Source organism: Lygodium microphyllum, chromosome 6 (genome assembly GCF_053477565.2).
Source record: "Lygodium microphyllum isolate KBCC chromosome 6, Lygodium_microphyllum_v1.1.10, whole genome shotgun sequence".
Taxonomy (NCBI): domain Eukaryota; kingdom Viridiplantae; phylum Streptophyta; class Polypodiopsida; order Schizaeales; family Lygodiaceae; genus Lygodium; species Lygodium microphyllum.
This window is the reverse complement of record NC_141140.1, coordinates 1,269,863-1,288,925: the sequence shown is the minus strand read 5'-3', so window position 1 is coordinate 1,288,925 and position 19,063 is coordinate 1,269,863. Positions and strand designations below refer to the sequence as shown.

Below are 19,063 nucleotides of genomic sequence, written 5' to 3'. Positions count from 1 at the left end.
AGGGGTATCTTGCATTTAGTCAATAACTCCCTTCGCTATGATTTGCATGAGGAAATTGTTAACTTCCGTTGCATGGCATGAAAATGAACCCCAGCCTTGTAAGTTGCATGGAAAAAGATGCTTGGAAATGCATTAAATAAACACTAGACTTAGTGTTGCATGAACTTCATTTACGATGTTGTTGTATCTAAGGGTCGCATGTTACATATTCGTAAATTTCATTTCATCAAGTTGCATTTAAAAAAGATGGCATGCTCTATCAAAGCATGAAATTCAAATACTTTGACAAAAGGTTGGAGCCATTATTCCTCGATGTAAATCCTAGTAGGCCCTATGTAAGTTATTCTTCAAATTATCATGCATTTTGTCTTTAGCAAGAAAAGATAGGGGTATTGCGGATCTTGTGGTGCGTAGAAGCAATGAATCACATGTTTACATGTATTGTGACATTTTGCAACTATTTTTCTACTTAGATCAAGTTTATCATCTCTAGGAAAGAATCGTCCTTGTCATAAGACAAGTAGGCCAATTTACCCAAATCATTTGTGGTATTATAACCGTTAGGGTTTCGTATAGGCATAACTAGCCGATTCGATAAAAACCTCAAGTACTAGCTAGGGCTTGGCACGTTAGAAATGCAGCCAAGTATCGTACTTGGATGCCAAGTCGAAGCCCTCAAACCCAAAGGTCCTACCCACATTCATGGAATGTTGGGTCAATTGGACGCTCATGCAAATAACGATCTAGGGTTTCTACCCTAAGGATCGTTCGACCTAATGCTGAAACTCCGATTGAGTTTGGAATAGGACAGAACGTTGTTGGCCTAGTACAATTAGGATTGGGTTGGGTAAGAAGACGCCCTAATCCCTGCATATTGTCTAAACAAAAGTCCTTGACCAGGAAACGTCGTTCAATGGGTGAGATGATCCCATGAGCTAGGTGCGACACTTATGCAACAAGTTGCAACGTCGCACGGCTTTGTGGTCTATCCACAAGATAAATTTGTCATTCCTTGGAATGAGGTTGGCAGGTTTTAGCGCAAGTCTAACTTACAAGAGGATGAATAGACATCCTGTTATGTCACCTTTCTTGGGCTGATTTTCCAAGTTAGGGGAAGTTATGTATTTGCCTCATAAGCAAAGGATCAATCAAGTTAGAGCGCCATGGTCGCCAGGATTCACTGTCTTAATTTATGAAACCTAAGGTGTTGGTTAAGCTGGGTTAGCAGGGTACGATCCTAACCCAAGGACAAAAGGGTAAACAAACAAACCCTTGGGGATCTTGCCAAGTTGCAATTGATCCTGGATCAAATGCTGGATGCATTCGGAGATAAGGATTCACTCTTTAGCAGTTGGCCAAATAAACGACCACTGGATTGATTGTGCTTGTAACAGTTTAGGAGCATTGTTTGCATTATTTGCTCAAGGAACTAAATTATGAAAAGCTAATTAATGCTTCAGGTTGAAGGCCTAAAGGGAGAGGCAGCATCAGTTACCCCCGATTGTCTGCCTGACCCTAACCAAGAGGGTTGTTAGCTACACCGAGAACGTGGACTAAACCCGCCATGACAAGTCTCTTTGTTGGACACTACTTGGAGCAGGAGGACGCTTGGGTGCCAAGGGTCTTTGGCCGTAAATCCCTTGCCTTCCGGGCCCTGCACAAGAGGCTAACGCGACTCGGGATTGGATCTCGAGGCCCGCATACTAGTCTATGGGCAGAATCTTGGATTAGTAATCCTTGTGGATTGCTGGATAGCCTTTGAGCGGATTATGGATAGCCTTCGGGCAGATTATGGATTAGCTTACGAGATGGATTATATGGATATATTCCAAAGATAAATAAGATAACCTATTGAAGAGGAATTTGTTTGACACTGTTTTTCTATGTCAAGTGCTAAGATTATGTGAAGGAACCGATGTCTAACTGGCTAATTAAGGAAGTTGTTTTATGCGTGTCCAACTAATTGTGGTAGGTAATTAGACAACTAAAGCAACCCTGAGGAAAGTGCGGTGGATGTGGCCATGGATCCGTCCTACGGATGGGTGGTCCCGTTTGGCTCGAAACTTTTCTCAATCGAAATGGACAGCAAGAAGCTATTCTCAAACGGAATGAATAGCAAGGGCACTGACCCAGAGTTTAGGTTACTAGAATTCCGATTTATATTGTTTTAGGGGAACGGAATGGGACTATGCTTGATGGGCAGAGAGGTCAAGCTTTGCATCCCTCTCATTTCCCATTCTCCTTGAACCAAGTGTAGCATGAATCCGCTTCGACCCTACCGTTTCTGCGTAAAGTACTTCGCCTGGGGTTCGATGCTAGCTATCGTTCTAGGAGTTTGACCACTAGGAAAACCCTGATTTAGGTTGGTCCTAAGTGGGAATGGCCGGAATACTTCCGCTACGTGGCAGACTCAGAAAGACCTAGATCGCAAACCCCGTAACATTCCATGGGAGTGTCGAGCGGAGCTTTCTAGACCCTCTTTCCGATGGGCTACTAAGACGTGTCCTACATGCAATAGGTGGACACATTACAAATACTATTTATATTTATTATTATTTTTTAAAAGAGAAAGAGAAAAAGCATGAAAGGAAAAGAAAGAAGAACATTACACATGGAATGGACAAAACAACTCACTTACAGAAGCACTTAGTACCACATAAAGCAGGATCACTGCACCTAGGGGTCCTCAAGTTAGGCGTACCCAATGGCTTCGATCAGCTGGCTCCGCTCCTAACCCTCTAGCCCTTTTTGCTCTCCCACTTCACGCTTAAGGCCCATCAAGGGCAGGTCATACCTAGGGAGGTAACACTCACCTATGGCTAGACCTTTCACCCTAAGCTACTGGCACCGCACCTTCCTTTGCACAAATGGGATCCTCAAGTGTGGGACATCACCCAGGCTAGCCTGTTCTTAGACCCAAATCCCCATTTCACCAGCACGAGCACAATACACTACACAATAAGGTAGACACCCCCCTTAGGTAGAGCATCGTAGCTTTTTCTTCCAGGCATCACAAAGGCGACAAACCACCGACTTCAGAGGCCCCTGTCATCCACTTGCTATCCATTTGGCTTCTCTAACAAACCTCATTACCAAGCTTCCACGAGCACCCAAGTTTACACGTGGCCCTACCCTCACACGACTATTTTGCTAGTTGCATATTAAATCCCAATAACAACCAAGAGTGACATGGGACTAGCACTCGTCTCGAAGGGAGGTAATGTTAACCCCAAGTCAAGAAGGCGAAAAAATGAATGAAAAAGTGCGAAGAGGATGGAAAAAGAGCAAAGACATGCAGGCAGCCTCTAAAGCTAAGATGGGGCCAAAAGTGTAATTTTAAATGAAAGGCGCCTCAAAAAACTCCAAAATCTCGTGCAAAAGAGCGCCAGGCTCCCTCCTGTGCCAATTGTAAAGTATTAGATGGGTGTAGGCTAGAGGCATAAGGCTAGAAGAGGAAAATAGAGAAAGGACCTTGCCACAATGGCCGGTCATGTAAAAAAAAGGGGATGGGTGCCCATGGGATTTTAGGGCTTGTATATAAAGTTCAAAAAGTGAATGGAAGCTCATTCTTTGGTGTGCGGCTAACAAGAGCTCTCTTCTTCTCTTCTCCTTGCTTGTGTGTGCTCTTGAGAGAGGGAGTGTGAGAGTGTAAGAGAGTGAGTGTGTGGGAGTGAGGGATCAAGAGGGTCAAGCTATTCACCATCTCTTCTCTTCTTCTCTTCTCTTCTCTTCTCTTGCGCGTGCAGCTATGGTGGATGGAGCTTGGAGATGGAGAAGGCTTGAGGATGCTTGAGCTAGCATCAAGGATCGTGGAGCTACCAACGTGTGCGAAAGAGAAGGCAACTCATATCAGCATCAAGGTAAGCGCACTACACTTGTAGGATTTTCCAACTATCAATAAAAATGCGAGTCATAATTAGTAGTGATCAATCAATTGAATGGGACTTATATTCTACATGATCCAGATTTGGATCTATGAGATTGAAGACTCCAAAATTCTTCTTAGAAAACATTTTTCAATCCCAAACTTTCCAACTTCAAGTGGCGAAAGGCTATTTGAGAGGTATGGTCTCTCTCATATATTATTGGTATACTCCACAAGTTTTGAAAAGAGGAAAGAGACCTTCACTTTAGTCAACAAATGTAGAAAGGCCACTAGTCACCCAACCCTCACACAACCTTAACTTTAGTCAACAAACATAGAAAGGCCACGAGTCACCCAACCCTAAGAAATCCCATGATATTTGGACTACAAAAATAAAGGATTTTTGCCACTGTATGTAATTAGAGCAACTCAATACATCATATCCTATAGAAAATTTACATGAATGACTAAAATATGAGAGCTCTAGAGGAAGAGCTGGATGGTAGAGTAGAGGCTCTGAAAATTTTGATATTTATTATTGTGGCAAAACATGTCATATTGCAATCCATTATTATACTAACAATAATGATATATGTAGTGATAAATTGCAACATCAAGCAAGTTATACATCATGTTCACGACATAATGAAGACAAAAATGACTGCCTATTTGTTATGCAATATGTGATAAATGCTCTTACAAGAAAGGAAACACATTATGATATATGATATGTTTATTCAGGTGCATCTAATCATATAACTAGTCATGCTTAATGGTTTGGAGAGATGTAGGATTTACAAAATCTAGGTTATATGAAGATGAGTGATGATTCATGCAACCCAACTCACACATTGGAAAAGCTTCCTTGTCCTTGCATGATGATAAAACAAAGAATCTATCAGATGTATTACATGTGCCATCTATCATAAAGAATTTAGTGTTTCTTGGTCAAATTGTAGAGCAAGTGTTGCAAAGTCAAACTCATGCAAAAGGCTCCTTTATTAAAGATCTTAATGATAAGTATAGGTTGGTCACAAAAGGAAGTAGAGTTAGCCACATGTTCATTTTAGATGCTCTAATTCTTGCTATAAATACACTTGTGTATAGAGAAAAAAAGTGGTTGTAGACATTGAAATATGACATAAATGTATTAGACATGCAAAGATGCAAAGGCTCAAATTAATGTAGTCTAAAGGGTCAATTATTATAGGGCTGCCTATCTTTAGAGTTGCAATATTTCATAAAGCATGTGAAACATGTAAAGGCTCAAATTAATGTACTCTAAAGGGTCAGTTATTATAGGGTTTCCTAGCTTTAGAGTTGCAAAATTTCATAAAGCATGTGAAGCATGTAAATTTTCTAAGCAAGATAACGTTTTTCACATGTGAGCAGGAATATACTTGATGTTGTGCATATACATGTTTTGGAGCCTACACAAAACATATCTCTTAGTGTTAGCAAATAATTTGTCACATTTATAATTGATGATTATTCAAGAAAGCTATGGTTATATTTCATAAAGAAAAAAAGTGATGTATTTAAGAACTTCAAAACTTCCAAGGCTATTATTAAAACAAAGACATTCTTGAAAGTAAAGTGTTTAAGATTATATGGAAAGGGAGAGTATCTCTCTAATGAGTTGAGTAACTTTTTAAGGTCGCATGGGATAAAGAGACAACTTACTTACAAGTATATCCCACAACAAAATGGGATTGCAAAAACAAAAAATGGACATATTGCAAAAGTTGCAGGGGTATTGATGGCCAAAAAGAATTGGTCAATATTTTTATTTTGAAGTTGTTCATATTTCTATCTATATTATGAATAGAACTCCACACTTATAGTGGGTGGAATGATCCTCGAAGAATGCTTTATGCGTAAGAAGTTCAATGTGTCAAACTTAAAAGTGTTTGGTTTTATTACATATATTGATATGCCAAATGAGCTATAAAGGAAAGTTGATTAAAAGACTAAAAAATGTAGTTTTATGGGATACTCTTTAGAGCAAAAGGGTATCATTGTTACGACCCTGTTATCACAGGTGAGTTGGAAGTAAGCAAATATGTTATTTTTTATGAGATGACAAATTGGTATGCATCTAGTGGTGGTGCATTGGATGATAGTCAGGATTGTGATAGTTATATGGAGAAACAAAAGCAAGAATCACAATCTCTTAGTGGACCAAAAACATAATCTCATATTACATCTATAATTAGCCCTTGGTCTAGAAGTTTAAGGAGAGACTAAGGAATACCCCCACATCTTTATGTATATCTACAAGTATTGCAAGTAAAGAGAAAGGAAAGAAGAAAGTGGTGAATGATAATGATACATCTACAGTTAATCATTTGAGATTTGATGGAGATTCCAATTATTCAAAGAGTTGGGATGATAAGCTTGGTGTTTCTTCAGTTTGGGCACTAGGTGTACAAACAACACATGGTAATGTAAAGGCTCCACTAAGTGATCTAGTGGTATGTAGGTCTAGCAGGATCGAATTCCCTCTTTAAAATATTTAGTTTTGAAGGTTATATAGTTCACCATTATGCTTATATGATAAAGGTGATTGAGGATGTTGAGCCCAATTCTTTTGACAATGTTGTTGGTCATGATCATTGGAATGCAACAATAGATGAGGAGATGGTTGCATTAGAAACTAATAAGACTTGGAATCTCATACCATTCTAGAAACACAAGACACTCATAGGTCAAAATACGATGTTTGAATGTAGTTTCCATGTAGAAAACTCTCTGCTTTGCACTAGATTTGAGTTTGAATTAACTATAGAGAAATGCCTCCATGTAGAAAACTCTCTGCTTTGCACTAGATTTGAGTTTGAATTAACTATAGAGAAATGCCTCAAATAGCTTGAAAGTGCTCAAAGAGAGAATTATTTGAAGCTATAGCAGGCATAATTAGGAAGAATACTCTATGGAAAGTTATGAGAGATTTTGTGCAACATGTTTTGTAGTATACAACAAAGTGTGTACCCTTTAGAACAACTTCTTTATGAATAATTTTATACCAATTTATTACTTTGATGGTATAACATGGATGCAGATACATTGTATCTACTCTCTTCAATTTCAAATTCATATGCTCTCTTATACATGGAAGTTTGTTCCAACAAGAATACATCCTAAGTAACGCATAGGTGGAGTACTACAAATGGACTCTACTTGATGACTTCTTCAAATCTAGCTAATAAAGAATTAGGAGGCTAATATCCCTTAGTAGATTTATCTCCGCCTCTTTTTTCCTACTCTCTTAGTCTACCATCAATTTGTTCACTAGCCCCTTCTCCTATTTTCACTTTAGTCCATCTTCGATAGAATCACTTGCACTAGACAATTCTAGCAATCTCAACAGAGACCCACAAAAATGCCATTGTTGCTCTAATTTCATACTCTTGTTGCTCCCAGTCTCTTCCATGCTTGTCAAACAACCTTGACACAGTCAGTGGGAAACTTCTACAACAAGCTTTTGCAAGAATTAAGCCCTGATCTTCATTCTCTTGGCTGAAAACCCTAAAATACAGCAAGGCAACCATAGCAATAGATCTACAAGCTTTAATTTCTTCAATATTTGCTTCTTCTAGGCCTCTAAGGTTTCACTACTACCATTTGCGAGCAAGATTGGCTTCACGATTGATGACATTTCAAATATTTTAGCACATTGAGCCTCTGGAATCCATAATCACCATTGCCCTTCACACTAGGTACCACTTCTCATGTGTTGGAATTCCTTAATAAATTGAGGATCAATTTTTATCATCATCAATAGGTCCATCTCCATTGTCCTCAACAATATGGGCTAGACATGTGCCAGAGTCATGCAAAGAAGTAGTGAGATGTAGATTAGGGCACAATCACCATCGTCATGCCCCTCTCTTTCATGATTGAACATCTCCAAGGTGTGCAATCTAAGAGGCCTTGAAGAATGTATTATTGGTGTTGATCCCGCATCCACCTATTGGTCATGTCTCCACCTTCGATTTCTCAATGCCATGGACACACATTGCTAGCAATCTGTGAGGCCTTGAAGCACACATTAAGGGCACATTGCTTGCAATTTGAGAGACCTTGGGCATGTTTATCTCCTACAATCTTAGAGATAGGTAGATAGATTAAAATGTGATTGCAAAAGGACTACTGATCCTAGGGTTTTAATATAGGGTAATCTTGCTTAAGGCTTCTACTTGCCTACTATTGATGGATGCTTTGGGCTATCAAAAGATTGTTTGTAATCCAAGAGGGTGTGTACAATGTATGAATTCTTTTACAAAGTAATACAGTGAGTATTTCTTGGTGTCTCCATTCTTCCTTCCATCTTGTCTATCCTCTTGAACCGTTGTGGTTTGTGGGTTTGACATATATCCCCCTTAACAATGTGTCAATATATGCATTAGTATTTGCATAGTTATATATGTTACATATACACTGGTAGTTCCAATGATCATATCGACGTACATAAACCAAAGCTTATACCGACCCATATTTCGATGGCAAGGCTTGATATTTTGAAACACATTGGCACATATCTTTGTCTTATTTCTCATTGGTGTACCCTCCATGTTGTAGTGGACTACATGCATCGAATTGTGCCCACAACGTGTAGCTATCATCCTCAAAGTCCCATGTCAAGCTCATATGAATTGTCACTTTTCAATAGAGATATATTGAGACAATGTTAAGCCATTGCTCTTTGAAACAAGAGATTCAATCTATAAGGGTAAGGATGCGCAAATAGTTGTAAAACACTACCATTTCAAAACCATGGCTTTCCCTGGCTACATAAAGAGAATTGTAATCCAAATTAAGTATTGAAAAGTTCTAGTTGTCACCCTGGGAGCCCCATATCAAGCCATACATATGAGATTCCAATTTCAATGTTGTGAACCAGTTACAAACCAATAGTCCTTCAACATTGCTCAAGGCAAGGGCATGTAAATTACTTATTCAAAGTGCAGAGTCTCTAGATTTTGTCATGCGCACTAGGTAGTTTAGGGAGTTCACCATTGCATGAGATTGTTGACGGCCAGATTGAAGCTTCCAATTACTTAGAGTGAAAACACGTCCACCAAAAATTATGTTCACCTATTGTGGCTAAGGTCCAAGGTTGGGCTTTCACTCATTAGGAAATTATTGTGTTCCCGTAAGAACTAACGATCCCGGTTGAAGCAGTGTGTGAATCTAGTTTACTTGAGCGCTAACTCGAACGTATATTAGTTCCACATGAATATAACGTTTAACTGAATGACTCGAGGGTGTAGGCTACGTTGGCGTGGAAGCGTGGCGGGTGGGAGCTCTCCAGCAGCTAGACTTGTACTGTGGGAGTGCGTCGACATCAAAAAGAGGGAGTCTGATTGTGCACGGTTGACAGGCAATCTCATGGAAACGTCATAGCGAAGGGGCAAGTATACAGTCGATCACGTAAATGTGTGCATGTAAAGAGTCACACTACGGAAAAACAGCTCATCAAAGCGTCTGCAAGGAGTGAGAAAGCTTATGTCCCAGCCTTGTTTGGAGTCAGAAGCTTTGGCGTGGAAAGAACGAAAGACGGGTTATCATTTTGTGATCATCGGGCAAGGTAACAGTGAGCGGTAAAGACAAGAGGATGAGAAAGCTTGTAGGCGGGGAGTACTCGCCCGTGCGAGGAAAGTTATATATATATGTAGGCGGGTCTCTGATGGGTATGCAATCAGCGTCGTGTGATTTGTATCAATCACCCAATCCCTCATTCCTTAGCTAGTCCTTTGCACCTTCCACGGGACCCAGTAGTATTTGGTAGACAATATTATAATTGTATCCACAGCACCACTTGATGTGGATAATGATGATGATGACGATAATGAGCAGCCGGAGAAATGCAGGGATGAAGTCGAGACTGATCTGCAGCAGCAGCCACCTGGTCTTGATAGCTGTAATACTACTGTGCCCCTGCAACAATAACTATATGAGCGTGGTAGTGCAGGCCTCCGATCCGGATCCACTTCAGGACTACTGCGTGGCGGACCTGTCGCAGCAGCTCAACGTGAACGGGTATCCGTGCAAGGAGGCAGCCAAGGCGACGGAGGAGGACTTCATCTTCCACGGCCTAACCCAGGCTGCGGCCAATGTGACCGAGAGCCCGGTGCTGGCAGTGGCCACGTTTGGGCTTGTGGAGCAGTTTCCGGGCCTGAACACACTAGGGCTGTCGGTAGCGCGCCTGGACTTTGCGCCCGGCGGGGTGATCGTGCCCCACACGCACCCCAGGGCCAGCGAGATCATCTTCGTGCTGTCTGGCAACCTCTACTGCGCCTTCGTGGACACCTCTAACAAGCTCTTCGCCAAGGTCCTCAGCCCAGGCGACGTCATGATCTTCCCACGCGGCCTCCTGCACTTCCAGCTCAACGTCGGCTCTGGCGCCGCCCACGCTGTCGTGGCCCTCAACAGCCAACAGCCGGGCTTCCAACTGGTAGCCAGCTCCCTCTTCACGCCCAACATCCCCAATGCCGTCCTCCGCAAGACCTTCTTCCTCGACGACACCACGCTTGACTCCATCAAGGCCACCTTCCAGCTGGGCATTCAAGATGTAACATACAGCTCGGAGCTCTGATCGTAAGCGCCTGATATCTTGTGTACTAATGGCTCTCCGTATAGGTATTACAATAATCAGCAACGCCAGCTTAGCTTTGTGCTCCGCACAGACGTCTCAAAAATCCGCCTACCTGAATGAAGCTTCATGTATGTACCCTTATTGTCCTCAAGTAAATTGGAAGTCTCCCGTGCCATATATCCGATTATGTACCCTTATTGTCCTCAAGTAAATTGGAAGTCTCCCGTGCCATATATCCGATTATGTTCGCCCCCAAGCCAGACTTTGAACGGGCATGAATCTCACTGAAATATTGATTGTGTAGTTACTATCAAGGCTAGGACAAACTTGGCATATAGTGTGCCAATCATTGGATTTTAGTCATATTATTTGATCACCTTTAAAAAATGTGAGTTTGAGAGACCCTATTGTACCCTTCAGCATATAGATAGACTTACTTGATAATTTGCTTCATCATGTACTCCACTTTAGTGGATAGGACCCAAGGAGCACGAGATAATCGAAGCTCATCTATGGCCAAAGCGTCTCCATCTTGCCTACCTTCTTCAAATCCATCCATGCCCTAGAGTGTCTCTCTTTCCTATGCTATAATCCCACAGAAAGCTCCCAACATTCTTGAAAATGATTAGTATAATATGTACTTGCAGAAAGTTTAGGAGGTTTTTACTACTAGAACCCTTTACAATTTTGACAAGCTATACACTATTGCCATGATTAGTAAATAACCCAAACCTTTTGAGGAGGGTTATAAAATGGATTGTTGAGATTGAGGAATTTAAGTATAAATTTCAAGTTAAGGATTCAACTTGAGCTACAATAGTAGATCTTTTGACTTATAGGGGCAATTGATTCTTGCTAAAAAGAAAATTTGGAGATAAAGAAGTGAAACCAAAGATTGAAAACTCGTTTTCGATGTACTTCGATGGATCATATCGAAATTTACATCAAGCATCATCAAAAGAGATTTTAGTTTATGATCCACTTGATAAGTTGATAAGTAAAGAAATTGTTGAACTTGAGGCAACTAGTAACAATGAAGCTGAATATTCAACATTGCAAGGAACTATCTTACTTTGTCAAAGGATAGGAATTCAAAGATTGAGGATTAGAGGAGATGCTCTACTTTTAGTAAAGTAGATTCTCGGAGTCTGAAAAATCAAGAATCCTAATTTGAAGAGTTTTAAATCTATTTGAGGCTTGGAGTTTGAAATACATACCCAAGAAAGAGAATCAGAAAGCTCATAATGCAGCCCAAGAAGCAATGTGTCAAGTATTTGCTATTAAACTAGATTTTCCTTTGTATAGAGAAAGAGAAACCTTTGAATTGGAAGAAGAATTTCTCTTAACTAGTAGAGTACCGTCGAGTGTTCCCAAAGACAAAAAAATAGGTTTTTGAGAAGAATTGGAAGATATTAATTCGTAAATGATATTCTTTAAGCCAAGGGAGTGGGATTTGATTTTGAGAAGAGTACCTTAGAAGGAGGAAATATATCATATTCTTGAAAATAATCATGTGGGAGTATGTGGAGGACATTATTCCTACAAAATAACTCTTCAAAAAAATTTAACTGAAGGATATGTGTGGCCAAGTGTGTATAATGATGTCAATCACTGGTGTAGATCATGTCATGAATGTGAGAGAATGAGTAAGACAATATTAAAATTAAAAAAAAGAAAAAAAAAACTTGCTTATGATATTTTGAAAAATGAAGAATAGATGCAATCGATCCATTACCACATACATCAAGAGAAAATATATACAGTTTTACTACAGTTGATTACCTTTCTCATTGGGGCAAAAGCTCTTCGAATTGGCCCCTCTTTTGAGACATTGTACAGGCACCTTAGGGTCTTCAAATCACATGCTCGATGCCATTCTACTTTCAATCTTCCAAATCCTTCCAAGTCCAAGATTCTCACATTCCTTTACTCACTAATGATTTGAGGTATATTCGTACTATGGAAAATCCAATGCGAGGTTTCAAAATTCTTAGATATAACCTAGAGTACACACATATTATAAGCACGTTGTCGTATTGCTGCGCATTTGAGGTGTGTAAACCACCCAAAAGTTGTGCATGGGATTTGGTACTTTGTACATATTTAGTTGTTGTGATTACATTTATTTTCAGCGTATGGAAGGGTTGCTTTCAGGGATGTAAGAGGAGTGCATTTTCTCAAATCTGTACACAATCAATCTTATTGTTGTGAATAGCAAATACTACAATGAGCTGGGTTTCTTTTTCACTTTTCTTGTCCCTGAAACAAAGGGAAGATCTTTGGAGGAAATTACAGGGGAGAATAGTGATGAGCCAAGGAATCACACAAATTTACAGATTGGAACTAGGAATGGACATTTGACCTTGTGAGTTGTTGGGACATGTTTTTGGGGGTTCTAGTGTTTCAGATTTAGTGGAGGCATATTCAAGCTCATGAGAGGAGTCGTGCTTTTGAAGGGGGAAAAAGAGAAGCTTTAATTTTTGAAAGGTGTTTTTGGAGGGAGAGAAGGAAGATAATACAATGTAGAATTTTGAGGAGAAAAAGGGGAATCGACGCGCAGGGAATCTCGGAAAGGAGGCACCCTTCCGTCCTAAGTGTAGAGCAGCTTTTCAGAGCTCGTTTATCACATCATTACCTCGCTGTAATGTCAGCTTCAGACTAGCTACTTTCTCAGAAAGAAATCTAAGGTTCACATTCACGGCACAAATAGCTTGATCTGCAGAGGCGAGAGCTGAATATAGCTGCTGTGTCAAACTGGTCCAAGAATGGCCAGAATTAGCTAATTCCAACGCCAGCTTTTTGTATGTCGTGGCGAAAACAGCATCATCGCTTCCACGAAATGGAGCATTATTCTCATGACCTATGTTACAACTAATCGGGCGTTGAGAATCAGAGAAGGCGGGAGCTTCAAATGGATGCTCGTCAGAAGAGAGGTCTTGAACCAAGTCAGCAACGCACAAGAGAAGACCACCCACCAGCCCCTTCCCCATAGCCTACTCGACTGATGAGATCAAGCGGAACCAGACTGGATTGTGCCACAGGAATAGAATAACGGTCGTTCGGACTCTGTACTCCAGGAAGGCATCTTTGAGCTTCTTGGCGGCGGACGGCTCGATCTTGCGGCCGAGGAGCTCTTCCCAGAGGCTTCGGGTGTGGCTATGGCGGAGGCGCCAGGGTAGCAGGCAAGGGTGATGGGCCCTTCTTCTTGTGAGGCTGCGGAGAGCTGCCATCATGTGGCCGTATGATGAGATTACTGCAAGGATAGGAAACGATGTGATTTTTACCTGTCAGGGGGGGGACAATCCGGATGAATTCAGACTCCTACTAAAGATGACGAATTCAAACTCGGTCTTTGACAACACACTCAGCAGTAGTCAACTATCAGATGGCTACTACACATGAAGCTATGAGAGCTGTATTTTCTTCTAGCATACAATTCCTGATTGGTTGACTCGTGGCTTTACTTCTTAACAGAAACAATTAGTTGTTCCGAAATCTGGTTCTCGTCTTTGAAGAATCCTACATTATTGGAGTGACATCAATTTCTTTTCTAAGTAGAGTTAACTCTGTTGAGAGCTTTCCTGCAGTACGCACAGTAAAACTTGGTTTCTCAAAGTGAGCTTGAAGATTATCTCTGCAGAGATTTTTGCTGAAGGTGTATGCATGGTGAAATCAGTAATTTGGAGTAAAGCACTCATGGTCTCAGTGAGCAATTGAAGGATGTTTTGAGGGTTCATTTCTTATATATATTGGACTTTGCACAGTCATATAAACTAGAATACAAGCTTTGGGTCTACCATTGGAATATCAATGTTCCTCCGATGAAGCAGCCAGCTGAGAAAAGCATTGGTTGAGCATGTTGGTAACCTGAAAGGAGCAGTCACTTAGCTATCTATTGTCAATAGTTTTGTGGATTAAAAGCCAAGAGAACTTGAGAAAGCATATCGATCACTTCTATGAATTGCAACTTTGGACATTGTTTGGGGACTGACTCTTGGGTTTGATGAGGTGCATCTACAAGATGGGAATGGAGCCTTGCTTGCACTAAATTGAGTGCTGTGGCTTGTATATTGTTATGTCACTGTGACCCTGACAAAAGAATGTTTGTAATGAACATTCACTCTTTCAAGGCATTTGCCACATCGTGGTCCACAACATTTTAAAATCTTGTAGATATGGGCTGAACAAACATACAATAGTCTCTTTGCCAAGAATTGTAGACATCATATCACATTGGAATGCAAAGTTGTTGATGCAATGTTAAAAAGTGGATTACAATAATGCTATTGGTATACTTTACCTGTATGACATGCTGTAGCTAAAACTGAATTTATTGATTGAAATCTGGAATTATTGTATGGTTAATATATGACTCAGAGTTGAATGTTAGAACCATCTCTGACATTGGGATTATTTATTTGTTTGATCTTCCATCTTGATATATATCAAGGTCTTCTGAAGACGCGACTATGCTTTCGTAAACCCTTCGACATCTTTGGTGAACCCGACGTGAAAGCGTCGCAGAAATTTCAGGATGGGAGACACTTCAGCCTCTATTTCAGCTTCCTCTACAACTCCAGCTGCCTCTACTTCAGCTCCATCAATGACTGCTGCGTCAAGTACTTCAATGGAGGATCTAAAACAGATTTTGCAGAATATGTCCATGTATATGCAGCTCCAAAATCAGCAAACACAAATGTATATGCAGCAGCAACAACAATTGCATCAACAATAGTTGTCTCAGCAAAGGCAACTCTATTCGGAGCAGGAGAATGCAAACAGCGCAACTAAGGCTATTGAAGCAGTTGAGAGTGAGAAGAAGCTATTTGACGGGCGTAATGTTTCAGCATATTTGAAGACATATGAGATCAAGATGGGGTTTTTTGGAGTCCCTGCTGGACTTATGAGTAAGTACTTCCTTCGTCTTGTCACACCTGCTTTGAGAACAAAAGTGACTGATTTGTTTATTCAAAATACACATTGGCAAGATTTTAAGAAGGCTCTTAAAGAAGAATATTTCCTTGAGGACTTTGGTATGGCTACTCGACGGTCATTCCGAGAGTGGGTCTACATGCCAAACAAAGGTCTTGCTGCTTCGGAGTTGATTCGAGAATTTGAAGAAAGGTATAGTCAGCTTGATGCCATTGAACAAAGAGCATTAGATGTTGAAAAAGTTGAACTTTTCTTGCAAGCTGCAGATCCTGCTCTTCAAGAAGAATTGGGTGAGCTTCTTGAAGATCGCACGAAGCCTATGGGTCTTAAAACTGATTGGCAGGATGCTCAGGATGCAGTTTCGACATTGACCAAGAGAAGGATATGGAAGACTCGCCTACAGAATGGTTCCATGACACCTACACCATCATCTGTTCCTATGCCTACTTCTATCCCTGTTATTTCTTCTCCTCCTCAGCCAGTTTCTTGGCCTATGCCAGTGCCTACTGTTTCTACTCTACCTATTCCTCCTGTTCCACGACCGATGCCTACACCTTCTGCTCCAAAACCATCCGCTCCATTGGTGCCTACTTCTCTTGATGACATAATCAAAGGAATCACAGATTTGACACTTGAGTCAGTCAAAGCGGAGTTGGTGGGTAAGTTGAAGGAGCAGTTTGCTTCGACAGCGCCTGCTACTTCTTCTAGTGCTCCTATTGCACCTAGGAGTGCTCCTAGTGCACCTAGGAGAGATCGGAGATGTATTTGGTGTGATAGTACAGAGCATCAGCATTGTAGGGATTGTGACTCTTTCCAGGATGCAAGGAGGCAGAATTTGGTATATTGGGGGCAAGATGGTAAGATTTGGTTGACTGAGACAGGAGCTCCACTTGCTACCAACTTTGGTAAAGGTGGAATGAAGAAGTTAGTGGAGGACACGGCTGCGCGTACTTCTTATGTGACAGCTAGAGGTGATGCTTCTGCATATGGAGTACAGATTGAGAAGGGATCGGAGACTCAGTCCGCACTATGGACTTATGCTATGGAGACTGCAAACAAGGGAAAAATTCAGCAAACTGTTTTGACTAGCGCAGGCTCTAGCATCAGATCAGAGACAGGATGGGACTCGCCTGTTGACAGGTATTCTATTTATGCTTATTTGGCTAAATCTCATGGTGCAGATGTATTTGTTGAGAAGAAGCGTAAGAGGGATGAAGACAATCCAAGTGCAGCTAAGAAGACTAGAGGGGGTGAGTTTGTTACTCCACCTACTGCAGGACCGTCTTCAAGACCAGCAGATCGACAGATGGAGGATGCTCAAAAGAGGGAAAAGAGGCAAGAGCCTAGAGAGAGAAAACAGCCAGGATTCAGATTGATGTCCGACATTGAGACATCTACAGATATGAAGAAAATCTTTAATGATAAGATACTTGGCAGTGAGGTGACTTTCACTATTTCTGAGATTTTGGGCATCTCAAAAAGAGAGTTTCAGGATCAGTTTCAGGAGGTCCTGAAGAGGAAAAGACATGCATTGTCTACCACTGATGCACAGGGAGTTTTGATTGGAGAGTTGGACGAGGATGATGATGAGGTTATGGTTGTTAATGCTTCTGTTTTGCCACAGGTAGAGAAGAGGGTTCAGCCTATGCATTATGCTGAAATTGATGAGCCTGTTTTGATACCGCGTAGTCACTTTTCGCGGAGCCATTGGGCTAGGGCAACTACAGAGACGATGGTAAAGGTTGGAGAGAAACAGGTGCCTTATGTTGCATTGGTTGATCATGGTTCAGAGATTAATCTCATTGTTCATGGAGTTTATGAGAGTAACAGATGGCCTATGGATGTAGAGCATGGGTGGCGTATGAGAGCCGCCAATAACACTGCAGGTGATTTATATGCTGCTTGCCCTAGTGTCAGGGTTTCTATTGGTGATGTAGAGGAGGATTTTCATTTCTTTGTGCAGGATTCATGCTCTTATCCTATAATTCTTGGACAGTCATTCATTACAGAGATGCGCATGGAGACAAAGGTCATGGATGATGGATCTGCTTATGCACGGATTCGCAGTAAAGATAGTATGAGAGCAGTTCAGTTTATGACTGTATGTGTGAACCATGTTAGAAACAGAGATACTCTCAGAGATGCACCCTTACCCACTGTGAGGGATTCGGGTTTTCATTAGGTACCGCCGTTTCGCGAGACGACGGTGGTACAGAGGAGAGGAGATTGGAGTTCTCGCCTCCTGGCAGCAGTGTTTTCTCCTCCGGTTATGTTGGGATTTCAGCAAACAGTTCAATGAGCTATCAGAGGACTTCTAGATTGTCTAGAGCTGCCAGGCAGTATATATGCAGGAAGGAGAAAAATTTGAAAAATGCAGGAATTTTGGAGGATGATGAGCACATAGATGGTATGTATGACAGTGTGATTTGTGCAGATACGATGACAGAGATGGGAGATATGTTGAAAACTGATATGCTGAATTGTCATGGTAATGTATTAGTGCAATCCCTGGACATGTTTCATGAAATTGCAGATTTTATGTCACAAATTGAGTCAGAGGCTGAGGAAACTCAGCAAAGAGTATTGAGTGCTGAAGAAATTCAGCAAACAGAGTTTCCAGCTGGTTATGATCAGCTTTCAGAGAGACAGAGGGCTGAAAATTTTCAGCCAACAGAGTTTACTGCTGAAATATTTCAGCATTCAGAGTTTGGGGCTGTTCCTATGCAGTCCATAGAGCAGAGGGCTGAGAATATTCAGCCATTGGAGTGCAGAATTGCTGATTTACAGCAGGGTTTATGTAATGCAGAAGAGCATAATGAAGCCAGGGTTGACACGAAGTACAAAACTGTGGATAAGAAGGTGAAGCCGGTTGCTGTACCGCTTCCACCTAACAGTGATCAGCAAATAGAGAGGGCTGCTAAACAGCAAATTTTGAGGAATCCAGAGCATATTGGTCATAAATTTTCAGCAGAGACACTTGCTGAATTGAAAATTGGAAATGGTGATTTCTTGTTACCCATGGAGAAGCAATGCTTTTAGGAGATGCTTGAGCGTCATGGAAGGGGATTTACTTTTGTCCCACATGAGATTGGATATGTGAATCCTGATATTGTTGCTCCTATGGTCATCTTTACTATTCCTCATATCCCATGGAATCTCCGACCTATTCCAGTGCCTAAAGCACACTTGCCAAAGCTGATTGATTTATTGAATGAGAAAATCAGGATGGGAATCCTTGAGCCTTCATCTGCACCATACTCAAACAGGTGGTTTACAGTTCCAAAGAAGAATGGTACTCTTCGATTTATTCAGGACATGCATCCAGTGAACAGAGTTACCATCAGGAATGTTGGTATAGGTCCAGTTGTGGATGAGTTTGCAGAGGCATTTGCTGGACATGCCATCTATTCTTTGGGTGATTTGTATTCAGGTTATGATCAGTTTTAGCTGGCTTTGGAAAGCAGGGATATAACCACCATGAGAACTCCTATTGGGCTTGTCAGGATGTGTACCTTGCCTCAAGGTGCCACTAATTTTGTTGCGCATATGATGAATGCCATGCATAAGGTCCTTCGTGATTACATACCTCAATTTACTATGCCTTTCTTGGATGATGTGCCCATTAAGGGGTGTGCAGAAGAAGAGAAAAATGAGAGCCTAAATGAGCA

General features: G+C 41.2%; 1 protein-coding gene and 1 pseudogene across 1 annotated transcript; one reads left to right on the top strand and one right to left on the bottom strand.

Annotated features, from left to right (window-relative positions):
* Window positions 1-9,435: 9,435 nt before the first annotated feature.
* LOC148034226 (germin-like protein 1-1 pseudogene) lies at window positions 9,436-10,782 on the top strand (annotated as a pseudogene).
* A 2,290-nt stretch (window positions 10,783-13,072) lies between these two features.
* On the bottom strand, window positions 13,073-13,453 carry LOC148034225 (uncharacterized). Its single transcript, XM_087680458.1, has one exon. The coding sequence runs from the start codon at window positions 13,451-13,453 to the stop codon at window positions 13,073-13,075; it is 381 nt and encodes a 126-aa protein (XP_087536584.1).
* Between the last annotated feature and the right edge of the window lie 5,610 nt (window positions 13,454-19,063).